Below are 27,546 nucleotides of genomic sequence, written 5' to 3'. Positions count from 1 at the left end.
ACAAATAGTTTCCAAAACGGGTCGTTTTGGGAATGAGGTTTTTTTTTTTTTTTGGCGGGGGGATTCGGGTCGATTTAAGGCGCGGTTTAAAGGGTTTTTCCCCAGCTGTGTGGGAACGCCCTGCCCTCACTCAAAATGGCGGCGGCGCTGCGGCGCTGAGGTCGCGGCCGCCATGGCGCTTTCGGGCGGGAGCCGGCGGAGGCGGCGGCGGGGTAAGGGCGGGCCGGGGCGGGAGGGACCCTCGGGATGGAGCCCGGGAGCGCCGGGAATCACCCCCGGGAGCGGCGGGAGCGATCTGGGCTGTTCCTGCCGGGCGGGAGGCGATTCCCGGCTGCTGCCGCCTCCGGCGGCGCACAGGTGACCCCTCATGTCCCGGAACGCTGAGCCTGCCGCTGGGATAAACATTCCCTATCTCTGCTTTCCTCGCAGCGCTTCTCAGACATCTAGGGATAAAAATCTTGTGGCTGCATTCAAAATCCAGAAAATGATCCCGGCTGTGCCAGTAGGAAAAGGACCAACACGGCACGGCGGCATTCCCGAAGGATGGTGAGCGCCGGTGCTGGGCCAGCCTTGAATTCCTCGGGGGAGGAGCCTTTCCAGGGGTGTCCCGAAGGTAACGCGGTTAGGGAGAAATCGAAGTGATCTGTGCTTCAAAAAAAACCCCAGACTTTAGGACTTTTAGAGGAATTTGGCCAGCAGTTTGCTGGAGAGAGAATGGAAATTCTCTGGAGCATAAATGGAGGTTTTTCTGGAGCGCAAATTGAGTGGTGTTTTTTTGTTGTTGTTTTTTTTTTTGGGGGGGGGGGGGGTTGTGTGTTTGTTTGTTGGTTTGGGGTTTGTTTGTGTGTGTGTGGGTGGGTTTTGGTTTTGGTTCGGTTTCTTTCCTGGAGCATAAATAGGGATTTTCCTGGAGAATAAATAGAGATTGGAGGGTTAAATGGAGATTGATCCTGAACGATAAATAGGGATGCTCTGGAACATCATAAATGAAGATTTATCTTCATAAATGAAGATTTCAGGTGGATAAAATAGAAATTTTTCCAGCAGGTAAATGGAGATTATAAAAATATACAAATATAAATATTTTCTCGGAGATTCAGGCCACTGCTGGGCTTTATTTTTTAAAGGAGTTGTACCAATTCCAGTTGTGCTGATTCCAATTCCTCATCAGGAACTCTGTAATTGAATTGTAATATGGTTTGAGTTTTGCATCAGTTCTGATGCAATTAAAGCGTCTTTGCAAATAATCTCTTGGATTAATTATGCTTTCTGCAAATCTTGCACACGTGTGCATATTTTTTAAGTATTTACTCCCGAACTGCCAGGGAAAAAACTGGAAAGAAGTTACAAACAAACCCATAAAATGAGGAGGAAGTGGGGATTTTGTTTAAATCCTTGGAGTGAGTGTTTTGGAGACTTAAGGATTCGGCAGCACTTTGGAAAACTAAAGATCAGCTTCCAAATGGGAGCAGAAAATACACATCTCAGGGTTTTTTTCTGAAGGAAAAAATGGTGGGAATTGGTGGATTTATGGAAGGATGCCTCAGTTGCTGGGGAGGTTTAATCCAGAAGCAGCTGAACTCAGAGATGATCTTGGAATTCATCTCTCCCATCGGGCTCCATGAAAGATCCTGGTGTTAGAGGAGCTCTCATGGGAGCACGGATCGGGATCTTATCGCAGATGGGAATCTCGCAAAGGAGCAGCAGGAAATTAGCACGTGCTGCTCTCATTGATTTCTCTAAGCACTGCACACAAACCAGGATTTCCTGCTGGAAAACACTGAGGCAGCAGATGGGCTGGAAGCTCCTGTGGATTTTGGAGCTGAACCTCGGGATATGCACTGCTTCCAGTGTGCTGGGGTTGTGTCTCCATGTGGGAATGGTTGGCAGGTGTGTTGGGTCGGGAGCATTGCAGAGATCCCTGCTGGCTGTGGGAATTGCCCAGTAGGAATCTGGATGTGAGCAATCCTTTTCCAGCAGAATTTAGGAAGCACTCTTTTGCCCATATTGCCTCAATTTCCTGCTCCTGGGAGATGGTTTAGTTCAGGTGGTGGCGCTCCATCAAAGGTTGGAGGTCTTTTCCAATCTCAGTGGTTCTACAATTCCACCTGTGAAGGGTGAACAAGGAATTAGGGCATGGAATTCCACTGGGCTTGAACGGAAAGATAGGAAGAATCATTCCCTTTTTCTGTTTCTTCTGGCAGGATGGAGAAGAAGAAAATCCTGATGAAGTCCAAGGTTGCTGCTCCCAACCTCCTGAGGGCTCTGCATTCCCTGTACCGGCTCGGGCACCTCTGTGACGTGACAGTCCTCACCCAACATCTGGGAATTCAGGAGGAATTCCTGGCTCATAAAGCCGTCCTGGCAGCTTCCAGCAACTACTTCAAGGGGCTTTTCCTGCACCAGGAGATGCTGGACACCCAGAAGTGCACGGTGACTCTGCAGGACATCTACACCGAGGAGTTCACCTCCTTCCTGGAGTTTGTGTACACAGCAGAGGTGGAGATCGAGGCGGGAAAACTCCAGAGGATGAAGGAAATAGCAGAAAGGCTGGAATGCAAGGATTTGCTTGATATCTGTGAGGAAGTGAAGGCAGAGGGCAGGAAGGGCTTGGATTTGAGCCTCCACCTGAAAGGGCAGAGGGGTGAAAATAGGGGATCGCAGTGGCCTTGTATCCAGCAAGAGGAGAACCCCAGGAACTCTTCCCAGGTCGTGGCAATTCCCATGCAGAGGAGACTTTGGGATAGGCAGAAACATAAGGAGCTGCTGCCGGGCTATGAGCTCATTGGAGGCCAAGAAGGAAGCCTGGAGCAGGAGGCCACAGCTTTTCCAGCCCCAAAATCCAGGCCGGCAAAGCTGCCCGAGTGCAACAAGCCACATTCGCCAGCCAGGCTGGGTGTGGATATCACCAGCCTGGAAAGCAAGGATGGCCATTCCCTCCGCGGGGGGCAGGAGCGGAAGCGGGAGTCCCAGGCGTGTCCCTACTGTGACAAGGCCATCAGCTCCAAGTGCGGCCTGGCCGTGCACATCCGGACACACACCGGGGACGGGCCCTTCCGCTGCCAGCGCTGCCCCGCCAGCTTCGCCCACAGGGCTGCCTACACCTCCCACCTCAGGTACGGCATTCCCGGCAATGCCCTTCCCTGGGAGTCCGGGATAGATCATTCCTGGAGTCCTCCCTGACTCAATTCCAGAATTCCTTGGATCTGACTCGAAGCGTGTTGAGATAGGGATTTTTCACTTGGCCTTGCGGTGAGGATGTGTGGATTGAGGTCTCCTAGATGGGCAATTTCCCATTGGATTAAAGGGAACTTGTGCAACCAGATTTCCTTGGAATCCTCAGATTTGGGGTTTTAAGTAGGAATTTTGTGTCTCTATCTGGGCATTTAACTTCCATTTCCTTTGATTTAAATCTATAATTTCATGGCCTAGGAGGAAAAGTCCATCCTACATTCCCGCTCAGGTGAGAAATACAGATCTTAAGGCGTTTTAATTTTCTTTAATTATCTGGTCCCACTCTTCCCAAAATCTCCCTTTTTTCAGGCTTTCCAAACACGCTGGGAATTTCTTAAACGATGCAAGGAACAATTCAAAGAAAAGGACTCTTCCCCCAAGGCCTGAATTAGAACAATTAAACAATTAATACGTTTCAATTAAACCTAATGGAAGTTGTCCTCCATTTTTAACAGGAAAATCCATGAGTCTGGGCAAGAGAGGAAACTCCTGCCTGTCTATTGGATGGTGGTTCCACCCACACATGGCCCAAACCCCACAAGCCGTGACAAAGATCCCGATGGAGAGACTTGGGATAGGACACTGGAAACCTCAGGGTGTGAGGAAGATGCTGGGAATTCATCTGTTGCTGAAGCAGAAAGGAGCAAGGAGCAAGAGGAATCCCAGGAAGCTGAAGGAGGGAATGAAGATGAAGGTGGAATGAGTGTGAAGGGTGAGGAGCAGGGGGACTATAACACAGGATACTCGGGAGTTGAAGGAAGCAGGGACAACGAGGAATGTTCTGAGGAGGAGGAGGAGGAGGAGGATGAGGATGAAGCCTCCACAGAGAAGGACAGCAGAGAACCTGAACCAGGGTTTAAACTAAAGAAGGCCAGCAAAAGTGTGGCCAACAAGAAATCCATCTACGTGATCCAGTGTGACAAGTGCCAGGAGCAGTTTGTCTCCCGGAAAAAATACGTGGATCACTGCCGGGACGTGCACCAGAGCCTGCCTGGCAAGGTGTACCACTGCGAGGTGTGCAGCAAGGCCTTCGCCAGCTACACCAGCTGGAAGGAGCACCGCGCCTGCGTGCACAGCGAGGAGAGGAGGTTCTCCTGCAGCCTCTGCCAGGCCACCTTCAAGAGGAAGCGGGATGTGAGGACTCACTCCATGCGGAAGCACGAGGGCAGGGCCAAGCGGCCGCTGTGCTCCGTGTGTGGCAAGATCCTGAGCTCCCGCACGGCGCTGGTGTTCCACATGCGGACGCACACCGGGGAGAAGCCCTACGAGTGTGGTGTGTGTCACTCCAGGTTTGCTCAGCCTTCCCAGCTCAAGATCCATACCAGGTCAGATTCCAGGCATGCACATTCCTTGCCCCTTAGAGCAGGAACAGCGGGATACCGGGTTCAGTGGGGTCCGTGATTAATTCCCTTACGCAAAGGCTTTGGCTCCACGTTGTGTCTCCCATGGTTGGGATTTCGACATGGATACCCTGTCCAAACTTGCAGGGAATATCCGTCATTTGGGACAGGCTCTAAAATCGCACGATGGCCCTCAGTGATGAAGAGTGAGTCAGGGATTTTGGAGAAACAGATCCTGAGCCGTGCCTGCTCTCAGAGCAAGGAATTGCCATGGGATTTCATCTCCATGTGCAACTCCAAATCTGTGATGCTCAGCTGGAGCTTGACGGGATGAGTTGCTGCCTGGTGGTGTCTGTGTGGATGTGCCCTTTCCCAGGAGAGGGTGAATCATCCCATGGAATTTCCCATCTTTCTCCAGAGCAAGATTGATGATAATGCTTTGTCCTGACAGCTCAAAATCAGGAATGATTTTGGACATCATACTGTTTGGGTTGGAATAAGTTAAGATTGTGCTCAGATTATTCTGATTCTGTGTCATTTTCTGTTATTTTCCCTTTTTTCTCCTTTCCCATGCTCTGAGCTGTCTGGGAAAAAAAAAGATGGATTTTTTAGGGCCTGAAAGCGAGGAAAAGGTAAATTTTAAATGGGAGTTTTACTCCTGGAGTGTACCTGGAAACACTCACTTTTCTGAGGGAGCAGAATTTCCTTTCCCCACTACATTTAAAACCCAAACATTGTTTCAAATCCAGTATTTTAGGCATCAAGACCTAATTAATTACTGATCTTTGGTGTTTTCTCTCCATTAGATCCCACACTGGGGAGAAGCCCTACATTTGTGAGGACTGCGGCGCTTCCTTTGCTGACAAAGGAAAACTCACCGGCCACAAAAGGACACACACAGGTGGGAATTCAATATTCAGGTGGTTTTCCCATGCCTTTCCTGTTTTATTGCTGAAATATGAAATAAATGCCCCCCCCCCTTTTTTTTTTTTTTTGTAACTCATGCAAGAGTGTCCAAGTACCAGGAAGGAATTCTTAGGGATAGAAGGACTTCTAGCCTGGAAAAAAGAACAATGACTCTGGAGGGACTTTGTTGCTTTCCACAATTCCCTGATGGGAGCCAGGGGGAATTTGGCTCTGCTCCCAAAGAACAAGTGATAGGATGAGAGGAATGTCCTCAAGTGGTGCCAGGGGAGGTTCAGGTTGGATATCAGGAAAAATTCCTTCATGGAAAGGGTTATCAGGCATTGGAATGGGATGGAGTCTGTGGTGGTGTTCACAGGGGTCCCAGGACGAGAGAAGAGACAGAAGTCTTGACTCCATGTTTCAGAAGGCTGATTTATTATTTTCATAATATAAAATATGTTATATTAAAATTATACTAAAAGAATAGAAAAAGGATTTCATCAGAAGGCTTGAAAGGAAAGGAAGGAATGGAATGATAACAAAAGCCTGTGACTCTCAGAGAGTCTGAGACATCTGGACTGTGATTGGCCATTAATTAGAAACAACCAACATGAGACCAATCACAGATGCACCTGTTGCGTTCCACAACAGCAGATAATCATTGTTTACATTTTGTTCCTGAGGCCTCTCAGCTTTTCGGGAGATAAATCCTGGCAAAGGGATTTTTCAGAAAATACCATGGCTACAGGAGTCCCCATGCCTGGATGTGCTCAGGGGACAGCTGGATGTGGCTCTGGTTGCCGAGGTGGGGATTGGGCACAGGTTGGACTCGATGACCTTGGAGGTCTTTTCCAGCCTGGGTTCTGTGATTTGCAGACTGACTCTGAAGGACAAAATTCCACTGGGAGAATTCCCAATGTCCAGTTTCTCTTTCCTCAGGAGAGCGGCTGTTCAGGTGTGACGTGTGCGGGAAGCACTTTGCCACCAACGAGTACCTCAAGTGCCACAAGCGCTGTCACCTGGGAGCCAAACCCTACAGGTGTGAGGTCTGTGGCAAAGCCTTCGGACTCAGAGCCTCCCTGGCCCAGCACAGCAACGTCCATGCAGGTAATTCCAAGGCTGGGAAAAGGAATGGTGGCTTTGTGGTACTTCCCGGTGTGGATGGTGACATTCCAGCCCATTGCTGAATTAGAGGATCCCAGAATCATTAAGGTTGGAAAAGAGCTCCAAGGTCATCGAGTCCAAGCTGTGCCCAATTCCCACTTTGTCACCAGCCCAGAGCACTGAGTGCAGGCATTCCTTGGACACCTCCAAGGATGGAAATTCCGTTGGGAAGCAGGGCTCATGGGAGCGTTGCATGGTGTCCTAGAAAACTGAGGCTTGGATTGTACAGCTGAAGGAATTTGGAGTAGAGGATGGAGTAGAGTAGCCTTGGCCCATATTGGGAAATATTTATCAAGGAATGGTTGGGATTGGTAGGGGCCTTAGGGGTCATCTCATTCCACCCGCTGCCATGGACACCTTCCACTCTCCCAGGTTGCTCCAAGCCCCATCCAGCCTTCCAGGGAAGAGCCAGCTGCTCTCTCCTAAGTGCCCCTAACCCTTTGCTGTCGCTGTTATTCCCAGAGACCCGTCCCTATTTCTGCGAGCAGTGTGGCAAGGCCTTCACTCAGCAGGGAGCTCTGCGGCGCCACCAGCGCATCCACACCGGCGAGAAGCCCTACAAGTGCCGCGCCTGCGACAGGCCCTTCACCGACATGTCCACCCTGCGCCGGCACGTGGCGGTAGGACATCCTCCCGTGGCACCTTCCCCGCCCTCAGTGCCACCTCCAGCCCGCCAGCACCACCCTGGCAGCGGGAATGTCCAGCCCTCTGGCGGGGCTGTGCTAAGGATGAGTTTCAGGGCACGGCGGTGAGCCGCCATCTTAAAGCCACCATCTTAAAGCTGCCATCTTCTCCTGAACTTGGTGGGATTTTGCTCCAACAGCACGGCAGCTCCCACTGCTGGATTGGAGGTGACCAATCCTGTCATTTCCCAGCCCTAGGGGAAGGGTCACCATCCCTGGGAGTGACTGGATACAGCACTTCCTGATGGTCGTCATCTCTGAGATCTTTTCCTCTAAAAGATTCCATTAAAATGTTGCAGGAGGGACTCGAGATTTTAGATTTTTTGTGGATTAACTTCAGAGTCTCCAGTGCTTTAACCCTCATTCCAGCCTCATAACACGATGGTTTATTCAACCTCATGCCTCACATTAACAAGAATTCACACGTTCCCAGCGTTCCGCTGGAAAACGCTGAGCTCTGCTCTTCCCAGCGACCTCCAGGTCCTGGAAGTGACAGCACAGACAGAACAGGAGGTTCCCTTCCAGCTCCAAGTCAATATTTTGCCTGTGTGCTGAAATTCCAGCTGATTTTGGATGTATTCCATGGCAGCAGAGCCAGAAATTCAGCACGGATTTGGCAAAAGAGCCTTGTTTGTGTTTGAGTTGAGACTTGGAGCACGGGATCGTGGAGTTATCCCAGAATTGTTGGATTTAGCTCTGGATGAAGTTAAACATTTGGCAGTTAAAAATCAGATCTAATTGTTTTCCTGTCCCACTCCCTTTTGTTTTTCCCAGATCCATGACCGGAATGCTCACTGGAGAAGCTTCTTGATCGACCTCACACAAAAAAAGGACCACAACTGGTCCAAAATAGAGACTTTAGTGGAAGCACATTCGGGAGGAGATCCCGTGCCGGAAATTTGGTCGGTTGACCACGGGAAACTTTATAAACCAGGAAGTGCTAAAGCAGCAGCAGCACATGTGACACCTGGGCTTGGGAACACCGGGGACACTGACCCCTCCCTTTTGTACTTATAAAGTCAGGTTTAAAACAAAAAACGGTTGGAGGCAGAATGGTGGGAGCTATCCTTTGGAATGCAGGGAATCATTCCCAATGGTCACTGCAGCTGCCTCGTGAGCTGCGTTGCTGGTGGTAAAGGGGTAATTCCTCATGAGGGTATTTATTCCACTGAAATTTTTGCATCTGTCCAGAGATTTATTTTCCCCAAAGCGGTGGGATGATCCCATTGGGAATGGGCAGGGCGGGGTGTGTGTTGATACAAACACAGCGCGGTGCCGCCCCTGTAAATCACCAATTCCTCCTTTAATAAAGCTGCCAGAGCCGCCCAGCCCGTCCCTCCTTCATTCGCCCGCATTTCCCAGGGGAAAACACCGGGATTTGGGAATTCCAAAGCCGGGGGCGGGATATGCCGCGTTGCCTAGCAACACCCGGCGCCACACGTGACGTCATTTCCGGCGCGCCTCCGCCGGGGTCGTGGCGCGTCAGCGCTTCCGGCCGCGCCCGGGGCTGAGCGGGAGCAGCGGCCGGGAAGGGGCTGGGAACAAACCGGGAACGGGCCGGCAGCCGTGAGTGCAGGGGCCAGGGCGGGTTGGCCCTGCCCGCCTTCTCTTTCCCCCTTATTCCTACCCCCCCCCCTCTTTTTCCCCCTTTTTCCCCTCCTCTTTCTCCCCCTTCTTTTCCCTTCCCTTTTCTTCTCCCCCCTTCCCCTCCTTGTTTCCGCCCTTTTCTCATCCCTTTTTCCCCCCGTCTTTTCCCCCACCCCAGCATTCCCATGTGATCCAGGGTCCTTTGCAAATGGAGTTGGAAGTGGGCACTGTGGGGTTCTCCATGACTTCAGCAGCAGCTGCCTGGGAATCCTCTCCCCACTGCCCTTTTTGTCTCTTTCCAGCCAGTTTTGCCTCTGGAAGGGGAAGTATTCCTGAGAAATGGACAGTGCTCAAATGGAATTAGAGGGGTAGTTGTGAAATAACACGAGAAGTAGTTAAAAATCATTTTATTGGGGTAAAAAAGTGGCATTTTGGTATCACTGATTGTTTATAAAGCATTGGGTGAGACATCACTTAATTCCCAGGATGTGGAAAGAAATTCCTCAGATTCCAGTAGGAACAGGGTTAGACTCAACAGATTCCTCAGAGCACCTTTAAATCCATAGAGATCTGGTTTGTTCTGGGGTTAGATATTTGGGAAAGCACCCCAAAACTTCCACTCTTTTTACAAGCTTTGGAGCAGCTTCAAACATTCCTGAGAAATAGGGCCTGATGGAAGGTTGGAAATGGGCCTTCAAAATCTGCAGGCTGTGAGTCCATTTTGAGGAATTCCCATCATTTTGGGGATTTTCAGTGTGTGAATACAATTATCCATCACATAAGAGCCTGGAATTTTATGTGGAAGGCATTTTTAGGCAGCTTTTTAGGATTGCAGTGAACTTTTTGCTTAATTCTGCCTTCCTTGTATTATTGCCTGGTGAGGCCAAGAATCATTCCTTAATTCCCGTTGCCACCTCTGTTTGCTCTGTCTCAAAGGGTAGGTTCTGACAGCCCAAAGGGTTTCATGGAAAACTAGGGTTGGGATTGCAGCTCTGATTCACTCCATGGTTTTCCTGAGGAGCTGGAGTTGGATTATACAGCCTCGGAGCTCTTCCCAAGGCCAGTGATTCCACGAAACCCCGACCCCAGCTGCCCCAAACCCTTGGAATCCTGCTGGCTGATGTGGAGATATCTTTAGCAGGGAGAAGGAAGATGGAAAGCAACCCCGTCCTGCTGGAATCCAAGTCCTCCCCCATCAACCTGCTGAACGAGATGCAGCAGCTGCGGCTGCTGGGCCACCTGTGCGACGTCACCGTCAGCGTGGAGTACCAGGGCGTGCGTGCCGAGTTCCCGGCGCACAAGGCCGTGCTGGCCGCCACCAGCAAGTTCTTCAAGGAGGTTTTCCTCAACGAGGAGCCCGTGGACGGCCCCCACAGCAACGTGTTCCTCAACGAGGTGCAGGTGGCAGATTTCGCCTCCTTCCTGGAGTTCGTCTACACGGCGCGCGTGGAGGTGGAGGAGGACAGGGTGCAGCGCATGCTGGAGATTGCCGAGAAGCTCAAGTGCCTGGATCTCTCCGAGACTTGCTTCCAGCTGAAGAGGCAGATGCTGGAGTCTGTGCTGCTGGAGCTGCAGAACTTCTCGGAGTCGCAGAATTCTGAGGAGGAGAGCGCCGCCCGCCCCAGCGCTGTGCCTGCGGCCAAGGCCGAGCGGGACTCTCCAGAGTGTTCCGTAGCTGCGCCCAGCCGCGGAGCGTCTCCCGAGGGGCCGGCTGCCAAGTCCAAGGAGAAGGTGGACAAAAAGAAGGAAGTGCTGAAGGCTCCTTACACCAAGATCCGCAGGGCGAGCGGGCGGCTGGCCGGCAGGAAGGTGTTCGTGGAGATCCCCAAGAAGAAATACACCCGGAGGCTGCGGGAGCAGCAGCGGAACGCCGAGGAGGAAAAGCAGCCCAAGGGCCCTCCCGAGGAGGGAGAGCGGGAGCAGGAGGAGAACTCCGGCAAACCCGAGGGGGCCTCCCCGGAAAACCCCGCCAAGGGCGAGGAGGAGGAGGAGGAGGACAAGAAGAAGCGTGGCGGCGCCTTCAAGTGCGGCACGTGCCAGAAGGAGTTCCTGTACGAGAAGAGCTTCCTGAAGCACATCCAGCAGAGCCATGGGATCGCCTCGGCACTGGAGTTCCGCTGCGAGACGTGCGCGCAGACCTTCGCCAACCGCTGCAACCTGCGCAGCCACCAGCGGCACGTGCACAGCAGCGAGCGCCGCTTCCCCTGCGAGCTCTGCGCCAAGCGCTTCAAGAGGAAGAAGGACGTCAAGAGGCACGTGCTGCAGGTGCACGAGGGCGGCGGCGAGCGCCACCAGTGCCACCAGTGCGGCAAGGGGCTCAGCTCCCGCACGGCCCTGCGGCTGCACGAGCGGACGCACACGGGGCACAAGCCCTACGGCTGCCCCGAGTGCCAGGCCAAGTTCTCCCAGCCCTCGGCGCTGAAAACGCACATGAGGTAGGAGCGGCTCTCCCCGTGCGCGAGGTGCAGCCCTCAGGGCCTCCCAAATCCCCGTTTTCTCCTGATACGGGATCCAGTCCTCAGGGCCTCCCAAATCCCCATTTTCTCTTTCAGGGCCTCCCAAATCAGTTTTCTCCTCATATGGGGTGCAGCCCTCAGGGCCTCCCAAATCCCCGTTTTCTCCTGATACAGGATCCAGTCCTCAGGGCCTCCCAAATCCCTGTTTCTTCTTTCAGGGCCTCCCAAATCAGTTTTCTCCTCATATGGGGTGCAGCCCTCAGGGCCTCCCAAATCCCTGTTTTCACTGTAGAGTGCAGGCCTCAGGGCCTTCCAAATCCCTGTCTTCTGTTTCACGGCCTCCCAAATCCCTGTTTTCTCCTTATATGGGGTGTAGCCCTCAGGGCCTCCCAAATCCCTGTTTTCATGTAGGGTGCAGAGCCTCCCCAGTCCCTGTTTTCTCTTTCAGGGCCTCCCAAATCTCTGTTCTCTACTCATATGGGGTGCAGCCTTCAGAGCCTCCCAGATCCCTGTTTTCTCCTCAAATGGGGTCCAGTCCTCAGGGCCTTCCAAATCCCTGTTTTCTCCTGATATGGGGTGCAGCCCTCAGGGTCTCCCAAATCCCTGTTTTCACATGGGGTGCAGCCCTCAGAGCCTCCCCAGTCCCTGTGTTCTCTTTCAGGGCCTCCCAAATCCCTGTTTTTTTCCTTAAATACAGTCCAGTCCTCAGGGCCTCCCAAATCCCTGTTTTCATGTGGAGTGCACCAATCCTTGTTTTTTCTTTCAGGGCCTCCCAAATTCCTGTTTTCTCCTGATACAGGGTTCAGCCCTCAGGGCCTCCCAAATCCCTGTTTTCTCTCTCAGGGCCCTCCCAAATCCCTGTTTTCTCCTCATATCCCGCATGGGCCAGGCCTGTGCTGCAGGGAGATCCAGGTGGGATTCCTCCAGCACATCCTCAGACTCAATACAAAGACAAGTGTGGAAATATTTGGGAAGCATTTTGCAGGGTTTTCAATGGGAAAATGACAGATTTGGGGGCGAAGTAGGGAAAACAGTGGATCTGGGAACAGGAGGAGGTGGCGCGTCACCGATGTCACCCACACGGAGCTGATCCGGCACCCGCTGGGTTTTATCTGTCCCAGGCTGTTTTTATCAGGGAAAAAAATCACCTCTGAGGGGTTCTAACCTGATTTTGTCACTCTTTTATCTACCTCAGGGCATTTTGGTAAGGGAAAAATCATCCCTGAGGGGTTTTAACCTGATTTTATCAATTTTATCTTTCTGAGGGCATTTTGCTCAGGGCAGAAGTTGATTCTGAGGGGTTTAACCTAATCTTATCCCTTTTCTTAATCTGTCTCAGGGCAGAGTCCTTTTCATGAGGGCAAAAATCATCTCTGAGGGGGTTAACTTGATTTTCTCTGTTATTTCATCTGTCCCACGGTGTTTTTATCAGGGTAAAAATCATTTCTGAGGGACTTTAACCAGATTTTATCAGTTATTTCATGTGTCTCAGAGCAGACATTTTGATCAGGGCAAAAATTCCTCTCTGAGGGGTTGAGCCTGATTTTATCAGTTTTATTTTTCAGAAGGTGTTTTTATCAGAGCAGAAATTAACTCTGAGGGGCTTGAACCTGATCTTATCAGTCATTTTACCTTGTCTCATGATAGAGACCATTTTATCAGAGTAAGAATTTTCTCTGAGGGGTTTAACCTGATTTTATCAGTTATTTTATCTGTCTTCAGACAGAGACATTTTTATGAGGGAAAAAACCCTCTCTGAGGGTTTAGACCTGTTTTTTTTCCGTTCCCAGAGCCCTTTCAGGAATTTTGGACACTGGAAACTCAATGCTGCCTTAATTTGGGTGTGGTGGTAGCCGGTGGTGGGGATTTCTCATCCTTGGGGATGTATTTTGCCACGTGGATGGGCCTCTCTAGGAACAGCAGCCACCCCAACCCCCTGAGAAGCTTTCCCTCACATCCCAAAGGATTTGGCACCACAACCTGGAGAGAATTTTCTGAATTTGGCTGCATTTCACCTTGAAAAATTCGCTTTTACCATAACATTTTTGGATGTGGGTGTTTACCCGGCAGTGAGGATCAATGGGAATGAGGGAAAGGCTCATCCTGGAGTTCCAACATTGCTTTTTCCTTGCAGGATCCACACAGGGGAGAAGCCCTTTGTGTGTGACGAGTGTGGGGCCCGCTTCACCCAGAACCACATGCTCATCTACCACAGGCGCTGCCACACAGGTGAGGCTGGAAAACTGGGAAAATCCAATCCCAGCCATTCCAGGGAAAATGCTGCCTTCAGAAAAAGCTTTTTGTCTGCATTTTTTATGGATAAAACGAGATATTGTCATCTCTTAGGTGGGATTTGCCTGAGAAAGGTTCTCAAGGATATCCCGTGGTTTGAAGCTGAGGGAGGGTTGATTTAAATTGGATTTTGGGAAGAAATTCCTCCCTGTGAGCGTGGTGAGGCCCTGGAACAGTTTTCCTAAAGAAGCTGTGGATTCCCATCCCTGGAATTGTTCCAGGCCGGGTTGTGAGGGGCTTGGAGCAACCTGGGATAGGGGAAGGTGTCCCTGCCCATGGAATGGTTTGGAACTGGGTGACCTTTAAATATCCCCACAGTGAGGACATGCTCCAGAATTTCTGTGGGATTTTAACAGCATTCCCAAAGCTCTGCTGGTTTAATCCTCCTTTTCCCCCCTTTTTTAGGGGAAAGGCCATTCATGTGTGAAACCTGTGGGAAGAGCTTTGCCTCCAAGGAATACTTGAAACACCACAACCGGATCCACACGGGATCCAAGCCCTTCAAATGTGAGGTTTGCTTCCGGACCTTTGCCCAGAGGAATTCCCTGTACCAGCACATCAAAGTCCACACAGGTAGGATGTGTCCCTTTTCTTGGATACACAGGTAGGATGTGCTCTTTTCCTTGGATACACACCCCTCACTGCTGCAATATTCCAGCAAGGAATTCTCAGCCAGGTTTTTCCCCGTGTGCACTGCTTGATGTCTCATGTTCTCCCCTTCTCCCACTAGTCCTGAGTGACAGCAATTCCCTGGAATGCTTCCACAGGCTGTGGAGATACCTTTATAACCTGCCAGGATCATTGGTGATGGAGAGCTCTGGTATAGCTCCGAAGGTTTATCTAGGGAAGGAGGAAAATGGGATCTCTTTCCAAACAGGGAGTTTGTGGTGTGTTCAGAGTGATCCCAGGGCTGGGAGTGGCTCAGGGGTTCTTGCTCAGAGAAGAGTGAACAAGGGGGAGGAAATACTTGGATTATGGGCAGGACTTGAGTCTCTAATGGAAAATCCATGGAAAACCAGAGTGGCAGCACATCTGTACGGGCTGGGAGGAGCTTGTGCCTGCAGACGGGTCGCAGTGTGACATTGGTGCCCCCAGGATGTTTTCCCTGAGCACTCCCTGTCAGCCAGGGGTAGCTGGGCACTCCCGGGGCACAGCAGCCGTGCTCTGCCCGCGTTCCCAGCCTGTCTCCCGTGCCGCATTCCCAGGGGAGCGGCCGTACTGCTGTGACCAGTGTGGGAAACAGTTCACGCAGCTGAACGCGCTGCAGCGGCACCACCGCATCCACACCGGCGAGAAGCCCTTCATGTGCAACGCCTGCGGCAGGACCTTCACCGACAAATCCACCCTCCGCCGCCACACCTCGGTACGGCCCATCCCACAGCTAGGGGCGATGCTGGGAAGGAACTGTTCCCTGGGAGGTTGGGATGGCCCTGGCAAGGTTTTTCCAGAAAAGGTGTGGGTGCAGGACCTTCACTGACAAATCCACGCTGCGCCGGCACACCTCGGTACGATCCCACAGTCCTGGGGTGCCTGGAGCACAATCCAGCTCCTCCGGGCCACATTCCATGGGACTGACGGATCAAGCCCAGAGCAGACTTCCAGTTCAAGCAGATGGAAGTTGGGGTTAAGTGGGACGTTGGGAAGGAATTGTTCCCTGGGAGGTTGGGATGCCCCTGTCACAGTTTTCCCAGAAAAGCTGTGGGTGCAGGACCTACACCGACAAATCCACACTGAGCCAGCACACCTGAGTACAACCTCACAGTTAGGGGGGATGTTGGGAAGGAATTGTTCCCTGGGAGGTTGGGAAGGCCCTGGCACGGTTTTCCAAGAAAACCTGTGGGTGCTGCATTCCTGGAATTGTTCAAAACCCGGCTGGACAGGGGTTGGAGCAACCTGGGATAGGGGAAGGTGTCCATGTCCATGGCAGGGGGTGGGACTGGATCATCTTTATGATCCAGTCTTCCAATCCATAGCATTCCATGACTCCAGAAACCTTTTCTACCAACATCAAATACAAGCTCGATCCAAACTTTTCCTTGTCATCCCGTATCCAGCCTTCTCTGTCCTGGTTATTCCTTTGCAGATCCATGATAAAAACACCCCCTGGAAGTCCTTCCTCGTCATTGTGGAAGGAGCTGCAAAGAATGACGAGGGGCACAAAACGGAGCTTCCTGATGAGGAATACGAGGTGTCCCCCAAAATCCCGGAAAAGCTCCTGTCCTTCCCAGTGAACAGCCCCTACCAGAGCCTGGCAGCAGTCCCGGGAAGTGGGAATTCCAGCACGGACTGTAAGGCCTCTGGAGCACAGGAGTCCCTGCTGGGAGAACTCACCGTGCTCCACACGCAGACGGACTCTGGGCAGCCCCAGCTCCATGCCCTGGTGAACATGGAATAATTTGGGATTGCCTCCTGCTCCTTAGGCTGCACCCCTTGTACAGTCCTTGGCCTGAGGGAGGCTGGTGGTGGGAAGCTGGGAAAGAGTGGGTTTCCAGCTTTCCTCTGGGAATTCCTTCCCCAGCTCCATCTCCTGATGGTCGGGCAGGGTGGCACCACAGCAGGGAATTTGTGGGAGTTGATCCCCTGCGAATTCAGGGGGTGGCTCAGGTACCTTGGTGGTGCAGGTTTGTTTTCCAGGGAATTCAATGCCACATGGACAATCAGGAGAACTGATGTTTCTCTATGACATTTGCTGCGTTTTCCCCAGTGGAATTTCATCCAGGAGAAGTCTGGCTAAATTTGCTTTTCAGGAAATGTTGGTTTCTCTCTGCTTTTGCCAAAGATCCCAACGAGTGGGAGCAGCTTTGGAGTTTCATTCCAGGAGTTTGGAGTCTCTGAGCAGCAAAAAGGGGCAGGTGGCAGCCAAGTGCTACTTCCTTGGTTTTACAGTTGCAGGGAACTGGAGCAGTCTGGCACTTGGATCCTGTCAGTTCTCACCTTCCAGCTGCTCCAGCTCCCATGGATTTGGGCACTAACTTAGGAGAACAGAACATCTAGAAGAAAGTCTGTGAAAAGGAGCTGTGCTGGAAGGGTTTCAGTTCAGAGGCTTTTCCTGCTCCATTTTGAGTGGAATAGGATTTGAGGGATTTCCCCTGGGCAAGGAGGGAGCCTTGGAGTGTTGTTCCAGCTGGGCTGACTCCTCTTTTTTCGCAACAGCAGCTCACTGTGCTATGGTTTAATGCCTCAAACCTTGGGATGGGCTTCCCAGTGTAAAAACCCACAGCTTTTTCCCATTCTTTTTCCCATTTCTTTGCCTGTTCTTGTAGTATTCCCACAGCAGTTCCTCAGCTGAAGCTGTGAGCAGAACTTTGGGAAAGGTAAGCACAATCCAGCCTGGTGAGATCCAGCAATAAAGACACCCCCCCACCCCCACCTGTGGCACAGAGCTATTTTTTGGGATAAAGGGATGGCGGAGGCGTTCTCATGGAACTTTAAGATAGAAAAAAGGGAATTTTTGTACCAGAGGACATTTCCAAGAGGTTATATTTGAGATATTTATTCCCAATGGAAGGAAAGGGGTTGTAGATATATTTAAGGGCTGAGCACTTGGATCTGGAGCCGGGGAATGTTTTGTACTCCGCGAACACACGGAACTGAGTTACTTGTTTGAGATGTTCCTATTAAAATATGGAATATGGAGACCTCCCAGTGACTCGGTCGTATCCAGTGGGACACTTTGGGATATTGACACCTGAAGAAGAGAAGGTTCCCTGGAAACCTCAGAAGGGGCCGGCAAGGGAAAGTGTGAGGGATTCTTCATCAGGAATTATAGTGACAGGACAAGAGGGAGGGAATGGCTTCCCAGTGACAGAGGGGGAATTCAGGTGGGTTATTGGGAAGGAATTCTTCCCTGTGAGGATGGGGAGGCCCTGGAAGAGTTTTCCCAGAGAATTTGTGGCTGCCCCATCCCTGGAAGCTGGGATAGCAGAAGGTGTCCCTGGACCAGGATGAGCTTTAAGGTCCCTTCCCACCCACACCATTCCCTGATTCCAAACAGGACCTGAAGGAATCACACCCCCCCAGCCTCCCTCATCCCACCATGCTCCAGCCTGTTGAGTTTTTCAGAAGAACCACTTCTCCCTCCTTCCATCCATGATTTTCACTTTATTCATGTACAGAGTCACACCAAACATGATATTCTTGCTAAGGCCATTTCCTTAAATAAGTTTTCCAAGTAGAGAGTGATGGAGGTGGGGCGGGAATACAGCGGGAGTGGCGGAATTGTCACCTGGGAACCGTCACAATTCACCATGGATACAGCAGAGGACATGCTGGAGCTACTCACACACAACTACCAGGTGTAGGGATGGAGTAACAGCCCTCCTGCTCCTCCTGTCCTACAACACCGACACAGGGAACGGCAACAGAACCGAAAAAACACCGGGAAAAGTGGAGCCTTCCAAGCTGTGCTTCCCCTCATCCCGGCTCTCACAGTGCTGGACGCCTGATAAAGCCATTCCTAAGGGTGGGAATGGATGAATTCTGTGTGCTTCCAAGCCTGGAGCTGGGAGACCCCCCCCCCCCACTGCCTCCCAACTTATCCATCTGGTTGGGATGTTTGGGATGAACACAGGGACCTGTGGGAAACAGAGATCGGGAAGGGTGGGAAAACACCAAACCAAGGAGAATTTGGCATGGATCGGGATTTTTGGTTTTCAGAACTTTAGAGCCCAACGAGCCAAGCTCTATCCAAAGCCCAGCATTCCAACCTGACTTCTTCCAGAGGAAAGAGGGGCTGGGGCTGCCTGGAGCCTCCAGAGCAGCCCTCAATTAATGACTTCACTCTTCCCAAAGAGTGACAAATTGCACAGGCTCCCGACGCCTCCGACGCATCCTGGAAAAACCAGGCAGCTCAATCCTCTCTCCTTAACCACACACCCATCAATTCCTGCAGGAATTTTTCAACTTTTCCCGAGCAAACTGTGCCCCCCTGCCACCTGAATTCCAGCAAGGCTCCCATGGGATCCACGTCAGAATTTAGGGATTGTGCCCGGCACACGCAGAGGGTGAGGTACAAAAATAGATCCTTCCTCGGGTGGAATTATTTGGAAGTGGAGGGATGGGATGCACCATGAACTAAAGTGGAAAATCAATCCAAGAAAGATGGAAACCAACCAGGACCTAGGGCCGACATGGATCCTAGGCTCCTGGAATGCCTGTGGCGTGGTGGGGGTGTGTGGGATATTCCCAATTCCCAAAGCCTCTGCCTAGCACCATTTCCAGACCCCCAAATCCAAGTGTATCCAACACTTGAGAACGGGAAAACGGGAACACAACGGGCTGGAAGCGCTTATTGGTACTGTGCTGGCCCGGATGGAATATTTACATGCTGGAATCAACGGAACAGCAGGAAAACCGGGAGCTGCGAGTGCAGGCACCGGGATGGGCGGGACCAAACCCGAGGAGGAGAAGGAGGAATTCCGCTCCAAGGGCTTCTCCAGCCTGGCATCCGCCCGGAGCGTCACCACAGAGCGGGGGCTAAAGAAACACAGTGAGCCATGGGAGTGGGAAGCGACGAAAGAAAGCGCGGGATTGGGTCGGGAATTCCCGAAAAGTCCTCGGCTGGAGGCGGGAAGGGCCCGCGGGCGTCACTTGAGGTCGCCGTCGCCCTCGCCCTGGATGGTTTTCTTGATGCGCAGCAGCATCGTGGTGAGCCACTGATCCAGCCGCGAGATGGAGTCGAATTCCTTCACCTGGCACCGGCAAAAACGTGGATCAGGGAGCGGACGGGAAAGGGAACGAGGCGGGAATGCGACAGGGATGGGAGGGGGGGAGTGGCACTCATGGGCTCGTCCTTGGAATAAAGGGAAGGAGGGAAAAGGAGACAAAACGGAGGGGGGGGATGCAAAAAAACAATAAAGGGAAAGGGGGGGGAAACAAGGGGAAAGGGAGGGAAAAAATAAGTGGAAAAGGGAATAAAGGGAAACAAAGTCAAAGGTGAAACAAGGGCAAAACAAGGGGAAGGGTGGAAAAGGGGAAGAGAGGATAAAGGGGAAGATGAGGAAAAGAGGAAGAGGAGAAAGAGAAAGAACCAAGGGGAAGGGGGGGCAGGAAACGAGGGGGAAAAAACAAGAGGGAAAAAAACAAGGAGGAAGGGGGGGAAAATGCAAGGGGAAAGTGGGGAAAAACAAGGGAAAGGAAAAACAGTAAGGGGAAAAAGGAAAGGAAAGGAAAGGAAAGGAAAGGAAAGGAAAGGAAAGGAAAGGAAAGGAAAGGAAAGGAAAGGAAAGGAAAGGAAAGGAAAGGAAAGGAAAGGGCAGCAGAAAGGAGGAAGGGAAAGAAAGAAAAAGAGAAGGGGCTGAAAAAGAGGAAGGGCAAAAAAAAAAGAAGTGGGGGGGAAACAATGGAAAGCAGCAGAAAAAAAGGGAATAGAGGGAAAAAAAGGGGAAAAAGGGAAAAGGCACAGGGCCACAGTCCAGAGAAAAGTCTCTCCAAACCCAACCTGAGCTCTTTAAGCTCCTGTCAAACACCAAGGGAGCTGGACCAAACCCAGGCAGGATCGGAACTCTCCATGAAAACCCAGGAATGTTACAGGAGGAAGCTGGGACCTTGCTGGAGCAGCTGTCCCCAGCCCCTCTCTGCAGGGCACAGGCATCCCAAAAAAGAGAAGGAAGAAGCAGCATTCCCAAGTGCACCCATGAGTACTCACAGCCTCGGTGTAGGCCTCACTGTTCTGCTCCTCATGAGCTTCCAGCAGTTTCTGGGAAAACACCAGGAAAAATTAGGGAATGCTCTATTACTGCATGTTCCTGCTCTGGCATCTCATCCCAGGGAACAGAGACCCGTGAAGAGCACCACAAACAGGAATCTGGGCCAAACCCAGGGAAAAGTGAGGCTGATGTCCTTTAAAATGCTGGGATAAAGGAGAAAACCCCTGGAAAAGTGGGAAATCCCCCTGGATACTCACTTTCAATAGCTTGCATTCCCGGGAATCTGTGAAAGCCGGGAACATTTCTTCGTATTTCTCCAGTGCAAGCTGGAAGAGAGAAGAGATCCCTTCGCACACCATTCCTATTTTTTTTTCCCCAGGATTTGCCTTCCCATCCTCAAACTTAGGAAAGTATCCACCAAGAATCCAACGTGACAGTGGCACATCAAGAATTCCAGCCACTGCTGAGGAGGGATCAGGGATTTGGGGGTAATAGCTGTGAGCCCATCAAGCTTCTCCCAGCCGGCTGAGGCTGGTGAGGAGGAATTGGGAATTCTGGGATAACTGACCTTGGCATTCAGCTCATCCACGATGAAGTGGCACAGGGCAGCTTTGAAGAAATATTCTTTGGCGCTGTACTTGAGCAAAGGGTTATCCATCGTGTTTGTTCCCACCTGGACAAAAAAAAAAAAAAAACATGGAAAAAAGGGAAAAGAAAGCCTGGATTAAACCGATTCATATTCCACCTGAGACACAGGGCTGGGAAATAAAGGCATGGAAAAAATGTCAAAAAGCTGTTGGAAAGCAGGGAGGTTTTGAACTCATCCCAAGGGAAGTCAGATCCCACCAGGCTGATCCTTGGTTGATGAGGAAATGGAAAAACAAATCCATTTGGGAAAAAGATGCTGCAGGATTAACCCTCTGGATGCACCAAGCAGCACTGTTGGTATTTGCAGGAAAATATCCAACAAAAGACAGAGTTGATAAATCCAGGAGGGAATTTTCTGCCAAAGGGAGTTGAAAATACATTCAAAGGGGAATTTTTATGGATTTCTCCCAACCTTTTCCTGGAAACACTGAAAATCATGGATGTGGCACATAGGGACACTTGGCCATGCGGAGGGAACAGTGGGACTCTGACCTCAGAGAGCTTTTCCAGCCTAAACAATTCCCTGATTCTGGCAGTTTTGCAACCCCTGGGCCCTTTTCCTTGGGAAGAGGTGCAATTCCCATGGGATTTGGCTCCTGACCTGCTCGTAGATCTCGATGGCTTTCTGGTACTGCTCCAGCTGCGCCGCGTAGGCCGCCACCTTCAGCAGACACTTGTTGGCTGAGCTGCAACCACATCCCAAAAATCAGGCCCTGAATCCCAGGAATTCACCAGCCCATGCCCCCAGCACCCCTTCCCAGAGAGAGAAGTGGGAACCCACAGCTGGGATTTAGAGGAATTTTCTTGAAACAGCCCAAATTAGAAGTGTGCTGGTTGTGGGAGTGTCTGGGATGGATCCCTGTCCCAGGGATGGATCCCTGTTCCAGCCCTTCCCGCTGATCCCAAGGACTTGCCTGTTGGATTCCTCTCCCTTGTAGTAATCCGCAGCCTGCTCGTAGTGTGCGATGGCCTGGGGACGGAAATGTGGGATCAGTCACCCTGGGATAAAGCAGCCAGGGAACAGCACCAACATTCAGGGAGAGAGATGGGATCCAATGGAGCGGAGCTGAGGAAGGAATCCTTGCCTGGAAAATAACCCCTAAATCTCATCCAGTTTTATCCTGCAAAATTCCAGCAGGAGATCCGCAGCAGGATTCCTGCTCAGGGAGTTTGGAATTGGGAACGAGGGAATCAATGCTGACGTGGGAACTAAAAGTGACTAAAATGGCTCCATGACACTTCCAAAGAGCTTTTCCAGTGGGAAACACCGAGATGGATTCTCACTGGCGCGTTCGGCCAGTGCTGCTGGCACAGGGACACACCAGAGACTTGGGATTGCTCCGTGAAAGCCTCCAGGCTGGGAAAACCACTAACTCCAACTCAGGGCTGGATTGCACCTACCCCAAGAATTCTAGCGCTGGATGGGAGAAGGGAATTGTTGAGCTCAGAGCAAGGAAATCCCAGAGTGGTTTGGGCTGGAAGTGACCTCAACTGTGATCTCCTTCCACTGGGGGGAACGACTTTCACCATCCCAGCCTGCTCCAGCTTGGCCTTGGACACTTCCCAGGATGTGGCAACCACAAGTTTTCCGGGAAAGCCGTGCCAGGGCCGCCGGTGACGTCACTGATGCTGTCACCAACGTGTCCCCTCACCTTCTCGATGTCCACCAGCTCAGCCTCGTAGATCTCAGCGATGGTGATGTGGTGCTTGGCGGCGATGGTGAAACGGCCCTGGGGACGGGAGGGGAGCGGGATGAGGCGCGGCGTTCCCGGGAAGCCGCGCGGCGTTCCCGGGAGCGGGGCCTTACCATGTCCGTGTAGATATCGATGGCTGCGTTTAAGCAGTTGATGGCCTCTGCAGCGTGTGTGAGAGACAACAGCGTCAGCCACCTCCCGTTCCCAAACCCACCCGGCGCCTGCTCCAGGGAATAGCTGCCCACAGAGCAGGGCTCTGCAGTGACCTCAGCCCCAGCACCCCCAGCAATTCCCAAAGGGAACAAACACCGGGATGACCCAACCCCAAGTTTGCTGCCTGCATCACCCAATGGAGCAAACTTCAAGGGATCAACTCCAAAACGCTGCTGTTTTCCAGGGAATTTGGGAGTTTCGCCACTCTAAAAGGGTGTTATCCAGCCTGAGTTTGTTCCCATGTGTCCTGGGATAATGCTGGTGGGAGGTGGGGGGTTTGCTTCCAGATCTAGCTAGGGAAAAGTGGATTGGAGACCTTCCCAAAAATCACAGCCCGGTTGAAAGAATCCCAGATCTTTTATTCTCATCCCAACAAAGGCCAGGACTGGGGAAAGCCTCGGGAACATGGCAGGGCTCCTCCTGCAATCCAGCCCAGTGAGTGCCTGAAGCCATTCCTCAGGAAGCCATTCCCTAAAGCCAAGCCAAACCAGGATGGAAGCTGCCAAAAGTCCCAAACACCCTTCAGCATCCCAAATCCCAACAAACACCAAGAGGAGACGCCAGGCTAGCGCTGACCTCCTGCATCATCCCAAAGCACCTTCTGGAAAAGCAGGAATGCGGCTGTGCCAGCAGCGAGCGTTTGGCTGGGAGCAATCCCACATCCCTGGCCGCTGCCGGGTCCCGCTGCCTTACCTTGCGGATCTGCTTTTTTGTAGGCATTCCCAGCATCCACAAAGCTGGTGGCTGAGTCGTGCTTGCTCTGGAGCTGCATGTGCAGCTTGGCTGCCTGGCAAAAGGCATTTCCTGCCGCTGGAAAAGAGGGAATACCCATCCCGTGAATCCCATGAGTGAGCGGGAATGCGCTGCTTCCAGGACCTGGGGAGACTCAGGGATGAGGGCTTCCCAAGCAGGATCACCAGCTGGCATCTTAAAATTCCTCCAAGATCCTTCAGCTCATTCCCTTTGTCCACTCTCCCAGTATTTAAATAGGAATTGCACGGACACAGAGACCAAGACCATTCCCCATGGAAAAATTCACAGGAAGACGTTTGAGCGGTCTGGGATCACCCACGCCCCCCAGATCCCAGGATTTGGGACTCACCACTCCAGTTTTTGGCGATCTTGAACATGTTGGCAGCCCTGGTGTACATCTCACAGGCCTCCTCCACCCGGGTGTTGCCCCTGGAATGCAGCGGAAATGCTCCTGAGGCCAGGCTGGGAGGGAACGGCTCCAGAGCCAAAACTGGGATTGGGAATTGGGAATCTTGGCCTCTTCAGGCTCTGTGAGGCTGATCCCATCCCTATGTGAGAACACTGAAAGGGGAATGCTGGATTTGGGGGCTCTCCCAGAATTCCAAGATGCCAAAGGTCAGATTCCATTTTTGGAAAGGAAATGCAGATTTTTCATGGAAACTCTGGGAAAAAAATGAAGCTCTGAGGGGATCTCCTTGCTCCCCGTAACTCCCTGACAGGAGCCAGGTGGGATGAGGCCCTGCTCCTACAGAAAAAAAGGAATCCCAGAATCCTTAAGGTCGGAAAATCCCTCGAGCCCATGAATCCAACATTCTCCCAAATCCATGTCCCCAGGTGCCCCATCCACACTGCTCTTAAATCGACCCCACAACAGGGATTATTCAATATTCTTTTCCATCCCCTGGGAATTCTGGCACTTTTCTCCCCTCACTCTCTCCCTCTGGCAGCCAAACACAGTCGGTTTGGAAGCACAGGAGGGATTTTTGGATCCCTCCTTGCCCTTGGAAGGCACCTCTGGCATGAGCCAAAGCCAATGGAGGCAGCACCGAGGAATGCTACACTCGGAAAGGCCCCTGGAACAGAGCAGGTCCCAGCCTTTTAATCCCAAAAACTTAGAAATAAAGGAATAACAGCTCTTGTGCAAGGTGATGGAGCAATTCCAGGAAGAGCCCAAGTGGGAAGAAGGCATTTGGCCGGCACTGGGAATCCTGGACATCCCGTTTGCAGGGAAGATGCCAAGAGCCGAGTCACCCCCACCCCCCCACCTTTCCTTCCTCTTTTTTTCCCTCCATCTGTTTTTAGCCCTGAAAATTAAAAATTCCTCTCTCGAAATCTCTGCCTGTTCCCTCCAAGGATTTTCAGGAATTTGCCACCCGGATTACGCTCCTGGAGCAGGCCCTGACTGATTAATCTGCCGGAGGCCAGAGAGAAATTTCTATTTAAAACTTGTGGATTTTCGGGCGGCCGCAGCCAATTTTTCCGGGCTGATGGATAAAAACCTCCCGGCCTCCACAGAGCATCGCTCCGGGAATGTTCTTTCCTTAAAAAAAAAAAAAAAACAAAAACGGAAGAAAAGCAGGAGCGAGGTGGCCAAACCACCCCGTTTCCAGGCACACCCCCAGGAACAGCGAGCCCGGAGCAGCCAGGCCCAGGGAAAAGGACGCTCTGCCATTTTCTGGGATAACGCCGGCCGTAGTATTGGGGTTCCGGGGTTCCCTGGGGTTTCGGGAGAGCCCATCCGTGCCAGGGCGAGCCCCGGGGATGCCGGGAGATGATTCCCCCCAGGATAAGGCCGGGATGAGCGCGGGGAGGGGACAGGAGCCGCAGAGGCCGAGCGCGCCCGTCACATCCCTGTGGCCAGGAATGGCCAGGAGGGGCTGATCCAGGGGAATCCGCGTTTGGATCGGGATGGGAGCGCTCCGTGTGCCCCCCCTCCGTGCTCTGGCAGGGATAAGGAAGACTCTCACCCACACTGGGGGACAGGAGTTGGGAAAAAGGAGGAAGAAGTCGGGAAGGGGAGGATGGAGGAGAAGGGAAAGGGGGGCAGGAAATAGGGAAGGGGGCGGATGTAGGAGATGGGGAAGGAAGGGATGCAGGAGATGGGAGGGGGGCCGGGGGCTCAGGGGGTGATTCAGGAGCTGGGAATGGGGGTGTGAAGGGGGGCAAGAGCTGGAGAGGGGGATCCAGAGCCGGGGAAGGGAGGGGAGATGCAGGAGGTTGGAAGGGGGGAGCAGGAGGTGGGAAGGGGAATGCGGGATCCGGGCGGGGGGAATGCGGGGCCGCTCACCCGAAGAGCCCCCGCAGGAAGGAGTGCGAGCCCTTGACCCGCTTCTCGGCCTCCGCCATGAGCTGCACGGCCTCCCGCTCCTTGCCGGCGCTGTCCATCGCTCCCGCTTTTCCTGCTCTCCTTCCTTCCTCCTCCTCCTCCTCCTCCTCCGCCGCGGCACCGGGAGCGCGCCGGGCGCGTACGCGGGGCGGGGCGCGCGCAGGATGCGGGATGCGGGATCCGGCCGGGATCGGGGATGAGCGGCTCCTCCCGGCGGGTGGGACCCGCGCAGCCGCGGCCCTCGGGCTGTTCCCAAAGCGGGATTCCTTCGGGAGCCAAATCGAAAGATGGCTGTGGGAATGGGAGCGGGATCCCAGCTGGAGGTGGGATCTGTGGCAGCAGATCAGTCCTTATCCTGAAGGTCATTTATGTCACTCTCCGAGTTTCCAGGGAATTACCTCACCTGTAAACTCAGATTCCCGGGAGGGAAGCTACACTTTCCTGGGAATATTCCACACTAAGGATAATCAGGAGAAGGGTCACCTGTGTCCTGCCCCCCCTTACATGAGCGCACATTTGAGTTGTTCAAAAAGGCCCTTGGAAGGAGTGAGCCCTGTACGGGGAAAACTGGGATGGATATTCCTGCCTGATCCCTCCCCTGCGCACCCGGGTCGAGGGAATCCCATGACGCGAACAACCGGTCGAACTACAACTCCCGGCGTGCCCCGCGGCCGGCGCGCAGCATGACGACACCACCCCGCGCCCGCTGTCTCCATGGCGACACTGGCGCATCCCGGCGTCGCTCCCATGGGAACGTCCCGCATGGCGTCCCGGGAACCGCGGGAACTGGGCAGGAAAGACCTTGCTCCGCTGTCCCGAATCCCTCCCTGTGAGGGAATGCCGGCTCTGCAGTGCCGGGAACACCCTGTGATGCTCCCCCGGGAAAGGAAGTCCCGGCTCCGGTGTCCCAGGAATTCCAGGTGAGTGACCTGGTTTCAGGGCTGAGCGAAATTAAAGCCGGGAGCGTTTCCCAAGCCAGGAACTGCCATCCCTATCCAAGCTTGCTGGAAAACTGTTCCACGCTGGATCCAAATTAACCCCAGGGGTTTTTCCCTTTTCCAGGCAGGACGACATGGAACCTTTTTCTCTCTCTGAGCTTGGGCTCCCAATAGAAAACAAAGCTATCCAGGGAATTCTCTGCCCTATGGCTGTGGAGCTCTGCCACCTCCTCCTCGCCCTGCAACGGGAAGATGGGATTTGTCCGACCTTTCCCACTTTGGGGGAAAAGGCAGGAAAATTAGCCAAAGCTATGGAAGAACTCGCTGCTGTGGCAAGGAGGTGAGCTGGATGGGAGTCTCCCGGGTGGATTTGGGGGCTGGGAAGAGGTGGAAAGAGGGAGCCTGCATCCCCCTGGAGAGGCAGGATTGGGAGTGGGGATTAGTGCTGAGCCCAGTCCTTCCATTCCAGGCTGTCCGAGGATTCCAGCGAGGAAGGGAGCACGGAGATGTGTCCTGTGGGTGAATCCCTGCTCCAGGCTGGGAGGGACGTGGTGCTGGCAGCATTCCAGCTCCAGGAGCATCCGGACAGCCCTCGGCACCGAGAGCACCTGGCAGCGGCCGCCAGGAGGAGTCTGATGGAGACAGCAAAGGTGAGGGGACGCCGG

The 27,546-nt window shown here is 52.8% G+C and overlaps 3 protein-coding genes across 4 annotated transcripts; 2 read left to right on the top strand and 1 right to left on the bottom strand.

Annotated features, from left to right (window-relative positions):
* The first annotated feature begins 118 nt into the window (after positions 1-118).
* Positions 119-8,655, top strand: LOC136554248 (GDNF-inducible zinc finger protein 1-like). 2 transcript variants are annotated; one of them, XM_066546091.1, is made up of 8 exons: positions 119-212; positions 430-613; positions 2,205-3,116; positions 3,690-4,559; positions 5,381-5,475; positions 6,420-6,587; positions 7,107-7,264; positions 8,102-8,655. In XM_066546091.1, the coding sequence occupies exons 3-8, from the start codon at positions 2,206-2,208 to the stop codon at positions 8,342-8,344; spliced, it is 2,445 nt and encodes an 814-aa protein (XP_066402188.1). In that variant the 5' UTR covers positions 119-212; positions 430-613; position 2,205; the 3' UTR covers positions 8,345-8,655. The 2 variants fall into 2 exon arrangements, with proteins under 2 accessions (XP_066402188.1, XP_066402189.1); XM_066546092.1 differs by having other exon boundaries at positions 3,690-4,507; positions 8,102-8,248.
* A 119-nt stretch (positions 8,656-8,774) lies between these two features.
* On the top strand, positions 8,775-17,298 carry LOC136554249 (GDNF-inducible zinc finger protein 1-like). The gene is made up of 6 exons (XM_066546093.1): positions 8,775-8,893; positions 10,053-11,349; positions 13,505-13,599; positions 14,068-14,235; positions 14,868-15,025; positions 15,746-17,298. Exons 2-6 carry the CDS (start codon positions 10,067-10,069, stop codon positions 16,055-16,057), a joined length of 2,016 nt encoding a protein of 671 aa, XP_066402190.1. The 5' UTR covers positions 8,775-8,893; positions 10,053-10,066; the 3' UTR covers positions 16,058-17,298.
* A 445-nt stretch (positions 17,299-17,743) lies between these two features.
* Positions 17,744-26,104, bottom strand: NAPB (NSF attachment protein beta). The gene is made up of 11 exons (XM_066546094.1): positions 25,905-26,104; positions 23,967-24,046; positions 23,558-23,674; positions 22,765-22,811; positions 22,610-22,687; positions 21,872-21,927; positions 21,559-21,643; positions 20,878-20,982; positions 20,567-20,635; positions 20,309-20,359; positions 17,744-19,352 (listed from the first exon to the last, which is right to left on the bottom strand). Exons 1-11 carry the CDS (start codon positions 26,000-26,002, stop codon positions 19,248-19,250), a joined length of 891 nt encoding a protein of 296 aa, XP_066402191.1. The 5' UTR covers positions 26,003-26,104; the 3' UTR covers positions 17,744-19,247.
* Between the last annotated feature and the right edge of the window lie 1,442 nt (positions 26,105-27,546).

This window comes from Molothrus aeneus, chromosome 3 (genome assembly GCF_037042795.1).
Source record: "Molothrus aeneus isolate 106 chromosome 3, BPBGC_Maene_1.0, whole genome shotgun sequence".
Classification (NCBI taxonomy): Eukaryota; Metazoa; Chordata; class Aves; order Passeriformes; family Icteridae; genus Molothrus; species Molothrus aeneus.
Note: the sequence above shows the minus strand (reverse complement) of the source record. Positions and strands in the feature narration are given on the sequence as shown.